The sequence below is a fragment of the Amblyomma americanum genome, chromosome 3, assembly GCF_052857255.1.
Source record: "Amblyomma americanum isolate KBUSLIRL-KWMA chromosome 3, ASM5285725v1, whole genome shotgun sequence".
In the NCBI taxonomy this organism is placed as follows: domain Eukaryota; kingdom Metazoa; phylum Arthropoda; class Arachnida; order Ixodida; family Ixodidae; genus Amblyomma; species Amblyomma americanum.
Window position 1 is genome coordinate 82,403,905 of NC_135499.1, and position 20,863 is coordinate 82,424,767.

The 20,863-nt window shown below is 47.3% G+C and overlaps 1 protein-coding gene across 2 annotated transcripts in view; it reads right to left on the reverse strand.

Moving 5' to 3' along the window:
- The window catches only part of LOC144124697 (uncharacterized), a 61,351-nt gene that overhangs the window by 32,565 nt on the left and 7,923 nt on the right, over positions 1-20,863 (reverse strand). For both annotated transcript variants that reach the window (XM_077657539.1, XM_077657538.1), the window contains exon 3: positions 4,018-4,166. In XM_077657539.1, the coding sequence (XP_077513665.1) occupies positions 4,018-4,166 (149 nt within the window). The remainder of the gene's footprint in view (positions 1-4,017; positions 4,167-20,863) is intronic.

Genomic DNA, 20,863 nt, shown 5'->3' on the forward strand with positions numbered 1-20,863 from the left:
ATGATAAGCGTCCTAGGAATGTGGCTGCAAGCAAGCAGAAAATGCAGCCACACACTCTGCCTGCTCGGCAAGTCAGCCGAACAGATAGGCAGAATGATAATCAGAGTCTCCAACCGAAGACATGGAATGAAAGAAGACACGCTAAAACTAGTACGAAGTCTCATAGTCAGTAGGGTAATCTACTCGCTGCCATACCATCCCATGATCAAAAGCGAAACGGAACAGGCAGAGACAATTCTAAGGAAGGCATACAAGACGGCACTCCACCTACCAAGAAACACATCGAATGAGAAGCTGCTACAGCTAGGAATCAGCAACACCTTTGTAGAGCTGGCAGAAGCACAGCGCGAAACTCAGCTGCAACGACTCAGAAACACGACTAGCTACAGGAAGAGCGCTCCTGACAAGGTTGAGTCGCGACCCAAAGGGGCATCTCGATCGATCCGCCGATATACCCGACGAGATCCGTAAAACCCTGCAGGTCAATCCCATCCCGAAAAACATGGACCCAAATCTCCACGCGGCCAGGAGACAGGCGCGGGCAGATTATGTGGAGAGGTACTTAGCCAAATTAGAAAACACAGTCTTCCCGGATGCGACCATGTATCCATGGAATAGACGCGAAAGCTACTACAAGACAGCTTCGGTAGTAGTTGATAACGCAGGCAATCTGATCACCTGCGCAACTACACGTAGCGTCAGGATAGCGGAAGCGGAGGAGGTCGCTGTTGCGCTGGCAGCGGATGAGGGCTATCGTAAAGACGAAGCATTGGTCATCCTAACGGACTCAAAAGAGACAGACATGCAGAAACTATACGAAAGGTAGAATCTTCAGGGCTGCCTTAGCTATCCTCCGCGACGCAGTAAACCTCAGAAAAACAACAACCCACAAATTAATCTGGATTCCGGCACACATGGGGATAGAAGGAAACGAAAGGGCAGACACCTTGGCTCGAGATATCACGTACCGAGCCGAGCAGCCATACGCCCTGGGACAGCACTTCACCGTGGAGATCGGATTTTCAGAATACCTAAACTATCAAAGAGGCAGGAGAATTAGATACTCCCCGCCACATAAGGACCTAACACAGCAAGAAGCAGCTAGTTGGCGGAGGCTGCAAACGGGAACATTAACTTACATATACTTAGCAAGATGTATCCTACACAGTATAGGAACACATGCCCGTGGTGCGGGGCAACCCCCACGCTTTACCATATAACCTGGGAGTGTAAGCGAAACTACACGTTCCACCAACACAAAACCCCGAGTGCGGAGCAGTGGGCGAGCCGGCTCACCAGCTGCGAGCTCGCCGCCCAAGGGGCAATGGTGCAGCACGCAAGCGAAGCAGCGCGACTCAGTGGAGCCCTGGACTAGGGGCCCAACCCTGCTTTGAAGGTCAAGAGTCTGCAGCGATGCAGACGAAGACCGAACGCTAAACACTTAATGGACCAAAAAAAGTTTTTTTCTCTCTCTCTTTCTCTCTTTCCGAAAATCGGAGCAAAAATGTGCGCCGAGTGGCCGCTGGTACTTGGCGTTCGCGTTAATTTCTATCCGAATAAAGGGCCGTACTTGATGAAGCCTGCCTATCTTATATTCCGGATAGAGAGAAGGCAGGAAGATGGGATGCTTGACAACACACACGCACACGCGCGCGCACACACACACACACACACACACACACACACACACACACACACACACACACACACACACACACACACACACACACACACACACACACACACACACACACACACACACACACACACACACACACACACACACACACACACACACACACACACACACACACACACACACACACACACACACACACACACACACACACACACACACACACACACACACACACACACACACACACACACACACACACACACACACACACACACACACACAAAGAACTAGGATTGAGAGGGAGCCTCCATTAGCCACCTGCTCAGTTTGCTGAGACTCTCCCTCAGCCTTTGTTCACTTTGTTTTGTATCCCTGACAGACACTCGACCTGGTGCGATGTATGAACGCGAATAGGGGGTGTTGGCGTGGTAGAGTGCATGGAAAAAATTGACGGTCGTTTGCGTAGTTAGGCCAAATGAGAATTAGGTGGCCTCACTTCGTTTCGTTGTGCAGTGCCCTCGGAGATCGGAGTCCCTACCCCCTCCACATAAGCAACTTTCTGCGCCGGACTCCTGCCACCTAAGACGTATACAAGCACTTACTTTCCCCAATCTCCACCACCTACACAGCATTCAGCCAAAATTAAATGCAGATACATGCCCTTGGTGTGGCGGCATTGCTTCATTCACACGCATTACATGGGCATGCACAGCTAAACGCAACCACTTAAAGCCGCACAACGCGGCGCTGGAGCAGTGGGAGGTGACGCTGGCGAGCGGGACCCTGGAAGACAAGGAGACGCTAGTCGCCGTCGCCAAAGCGTCGGAGGAAGCCACAGGAGTCGTGGACTGAGGAACCCACCCACAATCCGCTCCGGTCTCTTTTTACGCAATAAATATTTATTCTCTCTCTCTTCACTTCGGCTCCGGTGTTCGGATCCATTGTTCACAGATGGAGGTTGCTCGCATAGCGATAATGGCTGAATGTGCAGTTGGCCATTCTTTGCTTTGCGCTCATAGATCCTTGGGGGGTCACATACCACTCCTGGCGCAGTGGTGCAGCTGTTAAGCTTGAATGCACAAACTGATTTGCTTATTGTTATGCATGATATCCGTGAAACAGCGCAAGGCCCAAGGCCTAAGAAGACAGCAGAGGAAAGGAGGGAACGGACGACACAGCGCTGGACTAACAACTGATTTTGTTTGGCACGCTGTGCGCATAAACACATTTTGGCACCAAAATAGACACCACCTCAAAGAGCACATTAATGCGCGCGGATCCCTGCAAGAGAACACAAGCTAAGATGTGGAATTCAGGAAGCGAAATTCTTTTTGTGATAAAGATACCGACAGAGCACTTACACAGGAATCGCCGTACTTCTTGATATTTGTGACCTCGATTATTTCGCGACACAGCTGATCTTTGTTCCTTGCAGCAACTCGGCACATTTCGAACTGTGGGATGCACTTGCAATCATGACAATGGTTACAAAGGTTGCGGGAATCTGCATTATCAACATTGTTACGATGCTGCCTGAGCCTAGCATTTAAGCATTGTCCTGTCTAACCAATATACAACCTGTTAAAAGGGACAGGAATGGAATACACATTTTTTGACACGTCACAAATTTGCACTTATGATTGTTGGGGCAATCGGGGGTAGTTTTCCCTGGGTTGGTGACACGCATGCACAAGCTTGATAACTTATCGGGGGCCGAAAAAACAACATCCCCACTCCTACTCTTTTCAGCACTTGTCAAATTATGCGAGATCTTGTGAATATACGGAATGACTACTACTCGCTATCTTGATTCGCATTCAGGACTGGGGGAGCATTTCAATTTCTTCAACAACACTGCGGCCGCAGATGAAAGAACGTGAAGTGGATAGCCACAAGCAGTTATCCTGTCCACCTGGTTGCTAAAACTGCGTTCGGTTTGATGTAGAGAGTATTTAGTAAGTGCCCTCCTCAAGCTTGACATGAAAATTCCTCTTTTAATAAGCCTCGAGTGCGAGGAACTGTATGGTAGCCGTGGTTTATTATCCCTAGGCTCGAAAGACCAGCACACACTGCAAGGAGAAAACTGCAGGCTCAAGTCTAGGAATCTGATTGTGTCATTTACAGGAACCTCATGGGTTACATCCAGAGGAGCAAGAACATCAGAAAAAGCACCACGAGCTTGAGACACTTCCCTGGTGAAAGCCTCGGGGTCACAGGTGAGCAAAACAAGATAGTCATCCACGAAGCGACAAACTGCCGCCGCTACAGCTGTGCCCTTAAAGCGGTTATTTAGTTCTGCTTGCCTCTGCAAAAGATCTGCTTGCATCAAGCACGACATTAGCCGCCAAACGTTTGTCAGAAACGCTTCTGCCGCATACCTTGCCCAGGACCGTCTCGGACCTTCCTTGGCCGTACCAGGGAGCCGTGTCGAAGTAGTTCACCCCCCATTGAATAGCGTTGCGGACTGCTCTCAGTGCTTCCTCCTCCTCGATGCTCCCCTCTTGCACGTATCCAAGGCCGGACGCACCTGCGTGTAATTAAAGCCAACTATCACCTGGCGTAGCGATGACTCTGTGGCAGAAATGGCCTGAAATGTTCAAAGCTTTTACATAACGTACGCTGTAACGTGAGCTATACTTCCCGCTTTCTTTACTGCTTTTGTTTCGTTTTACCTGAGCAGGGACTGAGGGTGGGGTGAAGTCTACTTGTATTCGGCTATTGTACGTACTTGACCAATAAATTTCTGATTTGGCGGATACCCACTTATAGTCGCAGCTACAAACATGCATGTTCATGGACATTCTTCGAAAAAGTTGTGTTGCTCGAGTATTGTGGTTCCCGTGGCCATTCTTAATCATGTAGGATATTCTTAGATTTTCCTACCAAGTCTACGTCACCAGACCCACTGGGTTTCAACGGGAGGCTGCATAATACTGTAAGGAGATAGTGTCGAAAGGAAATGTACCTGATGTTCGAACGCATGCCGCCATTTAAGCGCGCTCATCGAAGATGCGCAGACTGATGGGCGGTATCAAGCCGAAAACTTTTCTCCAGTCTAAGACAACGTAGGCATGATGTTTCAACAGCAGCGATGAGGGAAAGTCCTTTGTCCGGCTTCTTTCTACTTCATTACAGGTTGGTAGTGATTTACTCTGCGTATCGCTGTTAGGCTCTCACTGCTACTGAGCGTCGGAGTTGTCTGCTTTTGTTCTTGGTATTTAAACATATGTTTGCAGCTATGCCCAATGGTCCACCAAACTACCAAACTCTCATTTGAAAAACCCGCAGAATAAGATGAGGGGTCGATTCTAATCCCAGACCTGCAAACAACGATGTCATCTAAAGACTTGCTCTGGTTTGCCAGGCAGTTCCGTAAAAACTCGTGGCAGCTCGCAGAGTAAGAATTCGAAGTGCCCTGACTACAGACCTAAAATAGAGGAAACCCAAGGGCAGAATTTGCGAAATAATGCCAATCTAGATTTTGCTGAAATTCACCGAAAACTTGGCTTTCTCATCCTATTGAAGGCTCAGGTTGACAAACTGGTATCAGCTGTTGGTCGTATAAACGGCATTTAAAAAGAGATTATGCACGTTTCAAACCAGCACGATAAATTGCTCGCGGAAATCAAGGAGAAAAAGAACATCCCAGTCATCGAAAAGAGAGTGTCAAAACTTTAGGATGAAAGAATATCAAGCGAAGTTAAACGGCTCAAAGTTGAACTGAATAACATGGAACAATACAACAGCCGGACAAACATAGAAGTACATGGCCTGAAACAGACCGATAATGAAACCTTTTTGAATGAGGTAAACAAGATAAGGAACGAACCTGAACTTCCAGAGCTAGCCGAGACCGACGTGGAAGCTATACATAGACTGCCGGCTAAAAAAAAAGAGATAAGATTGCTCCAGTGTTCGCTTAAGCTCGCGCCTTATTGAAGACAAATGGCTCGCTAAGATAAATGCACTGCGTGACACAAAGGCGTAGACTTTCGTGAGAACATGGCGGTGGCATACCGGAAACTGTACTGGCAGGCGAAGTGCGCGGCTCAGGAACATGACCACCGCTTGAGGTGGTTCAAAAACGGAGAACTGCCCGCAAAGAACCGGATTCATTTGTAATCAAAATAGCTTCTGGAGACGACCTCGCCAAAGTCCTCCGACATGTAGAGTAAATCCAGAGGAGGCGCTGGTAAATCTCCGCGATCATGGCTATTCCTTTCACTGAACAGAAATACCATAAGCCTTGTTCTTGCAACAAGGGTTGGAACAAGTTATCCTTTTTTAATCTGAATCCTAGACGTTTAGGAAACTGCTTGAGGTTGTCACCGAATTTTTCAATGCCTTGAAAATCAACTGCGACGTCATTGCCTTCTCAGAAACCTCGTTTAACGCCGATAGCGACATGAACTGTGCACCTAGTTGTCACTGTGTTTCCCTTCATTGCGACAAGGGATGAGGGGTTGGCGTAGCACATTATTTTGTGCCGCGTATGACCTACGCAGTACTCGATTAATTAACTTTTAGTCTGCCTCACGTTCAGTGTTATTAGGAATGGCCGCCAGCTGGTATTAGGATTGGCGCCAGCATGTCTCGAGGATTGCCACCAAGACAGAATCTCTCGCCAGGTGTCTGCGGGGTGCATTTACCGCGCTCGCCCGGTCGTTGCTGCGTGGGACAAGCGGGGAGCAGGGTTCTGGGAAAATCCCTTTAAGGAGTCGCTGGTGACGCAGGCAGCCGTCTCGAAAACAGTTCCGCTGGAATGTCCTTATCTGTTCTCAAACCGGTCTGACCGGCTGTTGCGTGAGCGAGGGCAGATCTTTGGAGAAGGAAAAGTGCAGGCACTAAACGCTCTAAAACCCGCCAGCTCGCCGCTCAGTTAACACAGGACCTGGGACAGGGAGAAGCAGAAATCGGAGCAGAACCTGAAATCATAGAGCCAAACCTAGTGGCTGAACAAGGGGTCGAGGTTGTCGCTAGATCAGGTGACATCGACGCAGCTGCGGCGCCAAGCGAACCGCAGGAAATAGAGCCTGTCGGAGCGTCAATATTGGCCCCGACTTCGCGCAGTTTTGAGCGGCTATTGAAAATAGACAGGGATATGCTGAAAGCAGAGCAAAAGAATGACCCTAGTTTGAGGCGCCTGCATGCTACCGCGGAAAAGGGCATAGCGAGGAGTAACATCACGATACTCGAAAAAGGCGGACTGCTGTACAGGCACTACAGAGATCGCAAAGGCAAGACGTTTGATCAGCTGGTGATTCCGGAAAAATACCGGGCGGACCTTTTGAGATTGTGTCATGGGAACAGCTGGTCGGGACACTTGGGGATCAAGAAAACGAAAGAGCGACTTTTAATGGAGTACTACTGGCCAGGGTGCTTCAAAGACGTGGAGCGGTACGTGAAGTCGTGTGACGCATGTCAACGAGTCGGGAAACCAGGAGACAAATGGAAGGCTCCCCTGAAATTGGTCCCACTGATCACAGAGCCTTTTCGGCGGTTAGTGATTGACACGGTAGGACCCCTACCGCAGTCTAAATCGGAATACAAATATCTCCTTACCATGCTGTGTCCAGCAACGAAATTCTCCGAAGCAGTCCCCCACAAAGAACTAAGCTCTACAGAGATAGTGAACGCTTTGCTCAGCACATTTGCACGAATCGGTTTTCCCGCGGAGATTCAGGCGGATCAGGGAACCGTGTTCACCAGCGCCTTAACCACCACCTTTTTGAAGAGGTGCGGTATAAAGTTAATACACAGTTCGGTATATCATCCCCAGTCGAACAGTGTCGAGAAAATGCACTCCGTGCTCAAAAGGGTTCTGCGCGCGTTGTGCTATGAACGGAAAAAAGACTGGGAGAGCTGTTTGCCGGCAACGCAGCGCAGCTGTTTGCCGGCAGCGACCGGATTCACCCCGGCTGAACTTGTGTATGGGAGAGCCCTACGTTCTCCGTTCCGGATTTTGCGAGAATTCTGGGAGGGAACAGGAGAAAGCCAAACTGTCGTGAGTTACGTGTTAGAATTGCTCGACCGTCTAAGTTCTACGCGTACCCTAGTAGAAGAAAACTTGAAAGCGGCACAGCAGGGGGCAAAAGTCTATTACGATCGAAACGCAAGACAACGAACATTTCAGACGGGCGATAAGGTTATGATTTTGCGACCATCCAGGAAAAACAAAATGGAAGTGCAGTGGGAGGGTCCGGTGGAAGTTCAGCACAGGCTGTCAGAAACAAACTACGTCCTGAAAAACCCGGCAAGAGAAATGAGGTTACCATCTACCACTGCAATTTGATGAAACCTTATTTAGGCAGGGAGGAGGTGGTAAATATGATGTTAAACGCACCCGAGGAAGTACAGGCTGATCTACCTGAGTTAGCAACAGACCGCGATGCGGATTGCAGCGTCCAGGACATTCTTGCGCGCTCTGCGAGGGCTGATGTTCTGAACGAGGAACAGGTAGATGAACTTAAGGGTCTTTTGGGGGAATTCAAAGCGATGTTTAGCAGTCGGCCAGGGAAAACTGACCTGATCACTCACGAGATCGAGCTGACCTCCTCCGAACCAATCAGGTCAAAAGCTTATCGAGTGTTACCACGTCAACGGCAGATCTTGGAGACGGATGGGCGTTGTATTGAGTCAGGTCGGAAAAGACAACGAAGAGCATCCCATCCTGTACGCAAGCCGGAAACTGACGCTAAGGGAGGAAGCTTACAGCGCCTCAGAAAAAGAATGCGCATGCTTAGTCTGGGCAGCACAAAAACTGTCATGCTACCTATACGGATCAAAATTCGTTTGATCAATCACTGCCCACTCACGTGGCTGAGGCAGATGTCTCAAAAGAACGGACGCTTGCTGCGGTGGAGACTCATCCTTCAGGATTACAACTTCTCTGTGAGGTATAAGAAAGGGAAAATGAATGGCAATGCCGATGGTTTAAGCAGGCTATTCTGAAGTGCTTAAGGTGAAAAGGGTCCTCCAGCTTTTATGAGTGTGTGTGTGTGTGTATTACTAGCGGACGTATGTATGTTTTTTTTTTTCAAGTTTTTTTTCCAAGTTTAGTTATCTACTTCGATCCATTTCATGCACGGCTCTGACTTTGTTGTGGCCCAAATATCCATGATACGTTGACTTAGATGGCGGAACCACTCGGAGTCGGAATTCGTTATGTTATTACCTTATCTGTTCGGGTAAGCCTGGTGGATCAGGGGTACAGACTGGGTGCTTTCGCGTCGTGTGGAGCCTTGTTGCTGGGGCCGAACCGGCCGCTGTTTGCCATTGTGGGAGGTTTGGGAGTTGTTTTGGTGGTCGCAGAAGATAACCGGTCATCCCATTCCCAAGACCAGCCCATCTCACATCGGCAAGGGATTGCTACCACTGGCCGAACGAGATTTTCCTGGCCGCGGAGGAGTTATTAGGAATGGCCACCAGCTGGTATTAGGATTGGCGCCAGCATGTCTCGAGGATTGCCACCAAGACAGAATCTCTCGCCTGGTGCCTGCAGGGTGCATTTACCGCGCTCGCCCGGTCGTTGCTGCGTGGGACAAGCGGGGAGCAGGGTTCTGCGAAAATCCCTTTAAGGAGTCGCTGCCACGGGCCGCGAAGTGGTTCCGGCTGTCTTCCGATTTTCCCCGACGCCTCCACCGACCCGACTACCCCTGGCCTCACGGGCACAGCACCAGCGTGGGAATGGATCGCCACAGTGGCTTGTCTGCAGGCTTCGCCGGCCATCGCTAATGGCAGAACCACTGGGGATTATCTCCCGACGGGGCTGCGCCTCGGTTTCTTCGAAGTTCACCGACCGGCGGAGAGCGGGCGAACCACCTGACGTCTCCTGCCAGCTCGAAGGGGTCCTGGCCGCATACCTCTTTCCCTCGGACTCAACTTATTCCAGGGGCGTGCCCATGTGTGCGGAGGTGTCTGTGTGTGATAGTGAAAGTTTTGTCCACGCCCACTACGGCAATGGCGTCCCCTACCTGGGGAATCTAGGGAAGACGCAGTGTATAAAACTGGACTGCAGATGCAGTTGCAGGAGCTCACTTCAGAACTCAAAAGCTTGTAAATATGTAAAATACACCAAGTCTTCTTTCTCCACTAACGAATCCTTCACTCAGCGGCACTCCTGTCCTGGACGGAGCTGGCGTCATCTTGACCGAGGTTGTGTCGAGAAGCGACCCCGATCCCCACCTTCAACAGTGTTTAGTAGCCAGATCAATAATTGTAATTTTCGCAGTTGTGTACCGTCCTCCATTCGCAGCTGTTTGTGACTTTTTGCATTTTCTAGATAATTTGCTATATATTGTAAACACTACAAATCGGAGGTTGGTTTTCCAGTGTGATTTCATATTATGTATACCTTCTCTCACCCAGTGAATACAGTGCAAATCTATCGGATTTGCTCCATGTTCATTGCTTCCATAATGTTATAAAATTGCCTACTAGGTAACCTAACATTTCGCATACGGTTCTGGACACTTGCGTAACGAACTACGAAGTAGATCATGTAATATTTGGTGTCTGTTCCTGTGATCACCTATCTACTTTTTGATTTTGTTTTTTGCCGAAGGCTACTGTCAGCGCGAACAAAACAATATGACGCAGCGATACCGCAGGATGGGTGATGCTAACATTGGTAGTTTCTGCCATTTAATCATGATTCGGAGTTTTCAAAATGTGTCTCAGGAGAATTATTCCAACACAGCCTACGATCTTTTCTTAGCCGCAATTTAAGACTGCTAACAAACCAGCGTCAATTCAAGACCACCATCAAAAATCTCCGGTAAAATCACCTGTAACCCTTATTGCCATACTCCGCGCCCACCCATCATGTAATACACCGTAATGGGGTCTTTGAGGTATCAATAAATAAAAAAATAAAAATGCTGCTTCTCCGGAAATTGATTCTACCCCTAAAAAGTCTATAAAAATCAGGAGGACACTTTGGAAATTCTAAAGGGTGTTCGGCGAAAGCCTGTGGCCATTCATTTGTTAATTGATCTTCTGCCGTTTGGTGTTGGGGGAATCCGCCTTCCTGCGCTTGTCCGCTTGGTGCGGAATCACGGGGCCGCTTGGGAGCCATCCGACTCACTCGACTGCAACGACACGTCTGGCGAAGGAGCGCCGTCGCAGCGCGTACTCGCTCCGCCTGCCGGTGCAGGTGACGTCACTGTTGCTATGCCTAGCTGCGCATGCTCTTCGGCGCCACCATCTGCCGGCGAGGGGCGATGAGGGTGTGCGCAAGTCTGGGTGAGGGTCACAGCTTGCACTGTTTCAGGATGTAACGGACGGACGGTCGCCGCGAGTATGAACCGTTAAAGGCTTTTGCCTTAAAACCGTAGGTGTCAAAAGACCTGTACAAAAGAATAAAGCAAAATGATAAGCTTTTGCGCACATCCTGCAAACACGAGTAAAGGAGGACTTTGAAGAGAGGAACAAACTGAATTCAGACCTACGAAAGACCAAAGAACAGCACTTTAATACGAAATTTTCTGACGCTGCACATGCAACTGACTCGACGAAGATATGGAACGTTTTCAGAACACTAAACTCTATACTAAACCTCATCGTGCCAAAATTTCGTTCAATGTTAATGACTTCGAATGTAGCGGCACGAATTTAATTTCCAATTTTCTTTCCTCGTGTGACTTCCATCTCACGAGGAGCAGCGATACTGGGTTCAAGAGCTAAATGCAACATTCCGTGACATCAACGATATATCTGGCACCTTGCGACGCTGAAGAGGTGCTCAGAATCATTACGTCTTATAGATAGATAGATAGATAGATAGATAGATAGATAGATAGATAGATAGATAGATAGATAGATAGATAGATAGATAGATAGATAGATAGATAGATAGATAGATAGATAGATAGATAGATAGATAGATAGATAGATAGATAGATAGATAGATAGATAGATAGATAGATAGATAGATAGATAGATAGATAGATAGATAGATAGATAGATAGATAGATAGATAGATAGATAGATAGATAGATAGATAGATAGATAGATAGATAGATAGATAGATAGATAGATAGATAGATAGATAGATAGATAGATAGATAGATAGATAGATAGATAGATAGATAGATAGATAGATAGATAGATAGATAGATAGATAGATAGATAGATAGATAGATAGATAGATAGATAGATAGATAGATAGATAGATAGATAGATAGATAGATAGATAGATAGATAGATAGATAGATAGATAGATAGATAGATAGATAGATAGATAGATAGATAGACAGACAGATAGATAGACAGACAGACAGACAGACAGACAGACAGACAGACAGACAGACAGACAGACAGACAGACAGACAGACAGACAGACAGACAGACAGACAGACAGACAGACAGACAGACAGACAGACAGACAGACAGACAGACAGACAGACAGACAGATAGATAGATAGATAGATAGATAGATAGATAGATAGATAGATAGATAGATAGATAGATAGATAGACAGACAGACAGACAGACAGACAGACAGATAGACAGATAGATAGACAGACAGACAGACAGATAGACAGACAGACAGACAGATAGATAGACAGACAGACAGACAGACAGACAGATAGACAGACAGACAGACAGACAGACAGACAGACAGACAGACAGACAGATAGATAGATAGATAGATAGATAGATAGATAGATAGATAGATAGATAGATAGATAGATAGATAGATAGATAGATAGATAGATAGATAGATAGATAGATAGATAGATAGATAGATAGATAGATAGATAGATAGATAGATAGATAGATAGATAGATAGATAGATAGATAGATAGATAGATAGATAGATAGATAGATAGATAGATAGATAGATAGATAGATAGATAGATAGATAGGAGGGAAAGGCAGGGATGTTAACCAGAAAGGGGTTCCGGTTGGCTACCTGCACTGGGGAAGAGGGATTAGGGGACTAAAAGGAGGAAGAGAGAAGGGAAAAAAGGCATAACACACACGCACAACGCTGGCAAAATTTGTCACTCAATCCAGTCGCTCTCAAGTAGGCAAAGAGTGCCTTGTATGCCTTAAGGGCAGTCGACTGCTGTGGCCACTGACCGAGGATCTTTTGCTCTGTTAATGGGCGAGGATCGAGGTGGTCCAGGGCACAACACAGTATATATCTTGCACTCGCAAATGTAGGGCACTCACAGAGAAGATGAGCGATGGTCTCCTCACAACCACAGCTCTCACAGGCAGGGCTGTCGGCCATCACCATCCGGAAAGCATAGTAATTGGTAAATGCAACACTGATCCATAAACGGCATAAAAGTGTTGCGTCGCGACGTTCTAAGTTACGTAGAAGACGAAGTTCAGGGTACAGTGCCTTGAGGCGGAGGTTGCAAAATTCTCCCGTGTTCCGCGCTGAAAGTGTGAGCTCCAGCGCCAAAGGGCGAAGCCCACACTCGGCGTCAGGTCTCGATATTGGGATCCTCACTGGAAGTCCGTCGTTGTGAGCAGAACGCGCAGCCGCATCGGCCTGGTGATTACCGTTAATACCACAGTGTCCTGGCAGCCATTGAAAAATGATGTCATGACCTTTGGAAACGGCGCCGTGGTACCGTAGACGGATCTCAGCAAAAAGTTGCTCCTGCGACCCACGGCATATCGCAGCTTGCAGGGCTTGAAAGGCCGCTTTAGAGTCGGTGAAAACCGTCCAGTCATGTGGAGGTTTTTGACTGATGAACTCTACCGCAGCCCGTAAGGCTGCGAGTTCCGCATCAGTTGAAGATGTTTGATAGGTCGTCTTCACTTTCATGAAGATGGATCTGGCCGGTATCACCACCGACCCCGCAGAACTGGTCGAGTGAACTGATCCATCTGTGTAAATATGTATGGGGTGACTGTGGTAAGAATGCAGGTGATTCAATGTTAGTTGTTTGAGAGCAAGCAGTGATACCCCAGCTTTCTTTGCAATGCCAGGAATATAGAGGTGAACCCGAGGTTCATGAAGACTCCATAAGGGTGAGCTCGGTCTTGACGCAGCGGTGAACTGCGATAGAAGATATGCGCGATGGGCTTCAGTGACTTTGGCGAATGCAGTACGCGGCCTAATTATTGGGAGTGTTGAGAGGTGATGACAGGGAACCCGTGTGAGGTGCCGAATATGTGCTCTCATGGTGTCAACAGCAATGTATGTAGTAACAGGATGTTCCCGGGCAATAAGAACAGTTGCTGCTGTTGATGCACATTTAGGCAGTCCAAGACAGATACGGAGAGCTTGCGCTTGCACACTTTGAAGAGTCTTGATATTTGTTTTTCTAATAGAACTGAATATCGGAAGGCTGTACCGCATGTAGCCCAGAAATAGGGAACGGTACAGTTGTAGCATCGAGCGCACTGATGCGCCCCAGGACTTTCCCCCGAGGAAGGAGAGGACGTGGACAATTGAAACTAGTCTCTTTCTCATGTCGTAGATATGTGGACTCCACGAGAGGTTCCTGTCGATGACAACACCAAGGAATCTGTGGCTTCTCTCATAGGGAATGGCTTCGCCATTGATGCGAATGGTGTAACGTGACATTATTTTGCGTGTGAACGCCACAAGTGAACACTTTTCGGTCGAAATGTTCAGGCCCTGCAAGCGAAGATAAGATGTCAATATCGATGCCGCTTTTTGAAGTGTTGCACGAACTTGAGGACGGGTCACCCCTGATGCCCAAATACAGATGTCGTCTGCATATACCGAGATCTGAGCAGATTGTGGCAATACGTCGACCAGGCCGATAAGAGTAAGGTTGAAGAGAACTGGGCTCAGCGCTCCACCCTGAGGGACTCCGCGCGATTTTCGGTGTAAGGACGTTGGTCCGTCCGCAGTCAGGACAAAAAACGACCTCTCTGATAAATAGCTGCGTATCCAGCTGAACGTGCGGCCTCCGATCTCAGCAGCTTCCATTGCGTCCAAAATGGCCTGATGCGTTACGTTGTCGTACGCGCCCTTGATATCCAAAAACAATGCCACGGTCAATCTTTTCAAACTTTTGCTGTGGTGCACCGACGTTACAAGGTCAACCACGTTGTCGATAGAAGAGCGGCCCCGTCGGAACCCAGACATGAAGGTTGGATAAATCTGATATCGCTCCAAGTACCTTTCCACGCATGTGAGCAGCATTCTTTCCATGAGTTTGCCGACGCGGCTGGCGAGTGCAATTGGACGGTATGATGAAAGGTCGAGCGGTGATTTCCCCGGCTTAAGAAGTGGAACCAGACGACTGGTCTTCCAATCATGAGGAACTATGCCAGCAGTCCATGACTTGTTATAAGTGTCCAAAAGAGCCCGTCGAGCTTCTTGGCCAAGGTTGGCAAGTGCGGAGTACGTCACACCATCGGGCCTTGGTGATGATGACCTTCTACAACAAGCCAGGGCAGCATCAAGTTCTTCCATGGAGAATAGTGCATCCATCCGAGAATCCCGTGAGGGTGGAACATTGTTGCAGTTCAGCGTTGCGCCTGGATTCGGAGGGCCTGTTATTCTTGCGCAGAAATCTTCGGCTACCTCAACCACACTGCGCCTTTGGTGGAGGTGGACCTTCTTTTAAATCTAATCACTCTTTTGGCTATGACAACATAAATGTTAGGTCTATTAAATCTGCGTCACGAGCCCTTTCTGTTTCATTAGCAATTATGTAATCGCATGCTAGTAACTGGCGTGTTTCCAGACAATATGAAAATACCGCGAGTTGTGCTTCGTAGAGGTGGATCAACAAATGACTTCAATAACTGCCGCCCACTCTCGCTTCTCCCCGTTTTCTCTAAGATTGCGGAGCAGAATATTTTTTGCGCTACTGTCAAATTTCTTTTCTACACATAACACAATGGCTGAAAAGCACCATGGTTTTCAAAAGCATAAATCAGCCGAAGACACGCTCTTGTCGATCGGAGAAATGACCGCCAAGAACTTATAGCAACAGAAACTAGCCGTAGGGATTTTTTGGAATTTCAGGAAGGCTTTTGATTCTGATAAGCACCATATTTTACTGAAAAAAAATGGAAATATGCTGAGCCAGATGCATGTTATTACACCTTATTATTGCATGGCTTCAGAATGTGAATTACGAGGTTCTGCAAGACTATATAGTGGGCCATCTCATTTTTTGCTATATATTATTGATTTTTCGCCACATCCCTTCATGCAGTCTACGACAGCATCTTTTACTGGTCAAGGATCCCATTGAGCAAGCTATATTCCCAGGAGTTGTCTACAAGATACCACCGTCGGGACTGTGAGCCGCCTATATATATGTGGAAGAGGAATATTCAAGAGGCGAATCACGCAACACCAAGGCAATACTCGCTCCAATGCTTTAACGGAACATACAATGACGCTGGCCATGCCATCGACTGGGTACGCGGCACGTGTGATTGTCTCGGAAAAATCACAAACGCTTTCTCACGCGGAATCGCTCTACGCTCAGTCGACACTGCATACGGTTAACCGGGCACAAAGAAATATTCCAGAGAAATACATCCGCACCTTCAGAAAGTGGCCCCCATATAATGTTCTTTCATCTCACTGTGACCAAGGCACCAGTATTTGAGCAGAGACGTCAATGGTTTCTTCTTCCATTGAAATTTTGCCTAGTGTCGGTTTTTAATGCGAAAGAATTGTACGGCTCATCAGTCAGAAAATCCGGCGTTGACCGACCATTCACAAAAAACGGACCGAACCCCCCCCCCTCCCCCCCCCCCCCCCCCGTGACTTCGCGACGTCATCGGCCGTGCCTACATTGTCAGGAAAGAAAGAAACTTAAAATTTCTTAAGTAAAATTTCTTCAGAAGTGGGTCTGTAACAAAGACCGGCGTGGAGAGATCAGCTTCGCTGAACTGCAATAGAGTATACAGTATACGCCATCACCGCAGCCGAGCACCCCGCGTGCATGGTTTCGCATTCACGGCACGTAAGTAGTTTTATGTGCCCTCCGTAATTTTTTGCCAATGGCTATGATTTGTTCTCGCTAGACGGGACTCCATGAAATATGACTTCACATGCTATTATAAGGTTAAAAACTTGGGGGACGCTAAGCTTCGACTTTGAGTAGAACGCAATAGCGTCACCAACTCAATTACGTAATTCATAATTACCATACTTATATTTACTCATGTACGCATAAGTACACGTCTCTTAGACGCTCCACAAAGCCAAATCCCGCATCGCATTCACTACTTCCACATTTATTCAACCTGAACCAAAGGGCCAACGAGACATACGTCCCACATGGTCGGTCAATTTTCGGCAAGGCTGCAAGCTGTAACATGTCTGTAGCAGCAAAAATTTATTATGTTTTTCACACTACTCACTGCACAAAGCTATCTATGCACCGCTTCCAAAGAGTATTTGCAATTTTTGTTTGGGGTTCATCCGCAGGAGCAATGCGAGATGTCTTTTCCGACCTGTCATAGCAGGTTGGCTAGGTTTAGTTGATCAAGACCATGTGCAGCGGATTCTTGCCCAATTTATGTTTTTTCGGCGCACTGCCAACCGGAAACTTCTTGCATTTTTTGCAGACAAAATTAATAATGCTTTTCGCACACTGATTGTGTTTCCTAACTTCTTTGACCGTCCTTGTTTGTGGGTGTTTATGCATGAGGTATATCTTTCTGTGCGATTTCTGGCAATCTGTTTTTCAACAGAGTTTTTATTATCTTCATCGCGAAAACGTTTGTACAAAGAATTGATTTCGATGACTTTCCCTCCTAATTTATATCGTTTAATGCACACTGGATTGCCGAGACATGATGTACTTGCACGGATGCGAAAAATGTTACTTTCACCGTGCACGAAGACTTGCTTGTACTAGCTACATATGGAAACATTGCCCGTGAAGACATAGTTCCGGAAATGGGGCATTTTTGTGTTGTATGTGCCCTGCCGCCTCTGAGATTTTCCTGAAACAACTGAACATTGCTTCATCAACTGCAATTCCGCAACTTTGTTGTGGGATATCATGCAATAAACCTTGAAAAATCGCATTTATTTGACTTGTTGTACCATACGGTACCTTACCGAAGTGCAGTATGTTGATGTCGATTTCGATGAACGTCTTGTGTTTTTTCTGACTGACAGGGGCTACACAGAAAACTATAAAAAAGGGCCACCACCGTCTGGAAGAAGTTGAAGTAACGAGCGTTAGCTGTTTGGTTTACTAGATGATGAAAGCGAAGAAGAACGCGCCCCTCGTCTTGAGAAACGGAATGTAATACCCTTTCAAACGGGGTGGATTGCCACCATGCTCGGCTGCGTGTGCACGCACGCCACCTAGCGGAACCATCGCAGCCTAGCGCCATCTATAAGAGAAATTACGATGCACGTCTACAAATTGTCGAGTTGCACCCTCTCAAGATATGTCCCAAACAGAATTTGCTTCGTTTGGGGGGTCAATGAGTGCCTAGAATTCGGCTTGCGGTGCTATATGGTAAGGCTTCAATTATTAAATGCGTGTATACAATGTTTACCTATTATTTATTTGTGGTTTTATTTATATACCACTGCCCATAGGGTTTTATTTGCCTACCAAATTCTGTATACAACTATTCCCGGATGGGTGCCCATTGTCGGAGTATATATAGCGGAACGAATGTATACGTCTATAGCGGTCTCGCAAAAAGACAGTTTTCCTACCTGTTGTAGGACATTTTTTGGTGAGGGGGAAGGAATGAGAGGGCACAACCAATTTTAATAACCGCCATCTTAGATTCGAGAAAGCGAAACTATACCGCCATTTCGTCCCCTGACATCGTACTCACACAGTTCCACTTCTATCCACCATATTGGACCGTGACGTCATCATTGGCACGAGGCAGGTGGTTGCTTCTACAATGCTATGGTAGACGACGCTACAAGTCTCAATGCGATATGCGCTGTTTTCTAGTTGCGGTCGTAGATGGCGCTTTAATCTCAGGGTGGTAGGAGCCTTCTTGAAACGTAATGAGTAGTTGCTGCCACAGATTGCGCTGTGATCAAGGGTGGTAGCGTATCAAGTTGAGTTTCAGAAGAGAAACCAATGTAAGACCGAAGCGAGATGAACAATCAGAGGGGAAACTTTACTCGGAAAAGCAATTAGAAACAGCAGCCAAACAAATTTAGAACATAATTTTTTAGGATAATGAAACAGAATGAACTTATACCAAATTAACTCGATTTCTCGAGCTAGCTAAGGTGCGAGTAAAGACAAAATGGAAAAGACGCAAACCCGCGGTGATACCTTACGTGCACAAGGTATCACATAGCCTGAAAAGAATTGCAGGAAAAGCCGGTGTCAGATTTATCTTCTCTGCCCCAAACTGCAGCGCTTGTGTAAAACCGTCACCCGTGAAGGACCTCCAGCTGCCGAATGCGGAAAAAAATCACGAATCACCCTATGTGCAGTGCCGTAAAAATGTTGTCTATAAGATAGAACCATCCCGTGGGCATTGTTATATTGGCCAAACAGGGCGTTGCCTCAATGATCGCCTAAGTGAGCATAAACGCTCCCTAAAACCACACCCGAAAAGCAATTTGGTTATACATTGGCTTTCCTGTAAATGCACCCTTTTTTTTTCGACGTACTACAATACTCTATAAAAATAAGGACCAACTAACGCGGGAAATCATGGAAGTTTTTTTAATTCACCGGGGACATTTGACAACTGCATCAGCAAACCTTCCGTTACGCTAACACAAAAAGAAATTGACTACCTTAACAGTTAAGTTCGCTATGTGTAGGTTGCGATTGTGTGCTTTTGTTGTGTTTTTTTTTACAATCATCACTGATGCTGTTCTATCTGTTGATAGTGCTCCTTTTCGCCTATTAATTGCGTGCGAGCAATAAAGCCTTTTAGTCGTAAGTCAGCGCGGTGTTTGTCTCTTTCTTTGTCCCGTCCTTCGTGCGCTGTGCCTTCAGTTAGTAGAGGGGTGAACCGATGAAACACACAATAGGCCTCATTGGAATATAGCCTTTGCGCATCTTAGGAAGGCTATACAACGCCAGTGCTGAGCCATTTTGACATAGTAGCGCAAAGTAGAGGGACTTGAGTCGGGGTGGCACCACGCGAGAGACGTCCGATGGAAGCTTTTGCAGCGGTGTCTGCATCTTTGCCGTTGGGTCCTTCTTGAGACGCACGTAAGTGCTCTTGTCATTCAGCAGTGCCAGCATTTTTCTCCTGTAGTCGACCTCGTCGAGAAGAACAGTGACATTTCCTTTGTCAGCTGGTAGAATGACCAAATCGGAATTAGCCCGGAGCTGCTTGATGGCGTTGAACTGAACTGAAGACAGTGTCGAGGAGGCCTGAAGCGGCCGCAGCCTCGAAAGAGCGCCGATTGCGCGAGTGCGTGCTTCTTCGCGGCGGGAAGGTTCCACCTTGTATTGCGTTCTCCACCGCGCATACAATTTTTCTTTGGTCTGGTGCCGATGCCACATTGAAGTTTAGGCCCATGTTGAGTACGAACACTTCAGGCGGACCAGGCTCATAAGAGCACAGGGTTTGAACTGTTGGCCAAGTGACACTGCTGCGTGCAGGCATATTTGATGCGTGAGCCTGTTGAGTTTTTTTCGTTGCACCGTTCTGCTCTGGCTGCAGATAATATGGCCTAAAACTGATGGGTACTGGTGCTCTATCCGGCGCTGTGGAAAGAAAGCTTCATTTTCTAGTTTCCTAATTGTTTGTTTGCAATCCAAAATTCTTGCCTGTAGTAGAGGTCGTTCAGCCTTGGCGACAACGCTGTAGGCGAAACTTGTTGCAACGGGCCTGTTGAGGCGGAGGGGCCGAGGAATGAGGCCAAGAGTCTTGCATGTCATGTTGAAGTTCAAATGCCCTTTGAATGATGCCACTCGAGTAGTCACGGAAGTAAACCGGCGGATTTCGGTGATTGCTGTTTCGCCATACGACCGGCGTAAGTTGATGAAGTCGAGGGCTAGACGGAAACCCGTCTGGTCGGGGGTGTACTACACACGCCTAGTGCATGCGCCCGCTGCCTAGGGGACATTTTCAGGCGTAAATAGCCAGCCTTTCCCGTCTGTACCTTTTTCTGAACAAGGCTCCAGTGTGGGAGCCGAACCGTAGTTTAAAAGTTCATTTCTATGTTGGCCGGTGTTCTGACTTCGTCAAAGCGGCGTACATGCGACGTCATGCTTTCTTTGATTATCGCAGTAGATGATATATTCTGCTGCATTTTTAATTGCGGCCACTTCCAGCAGAGCAAGCAGGAATAAAATTTTATAT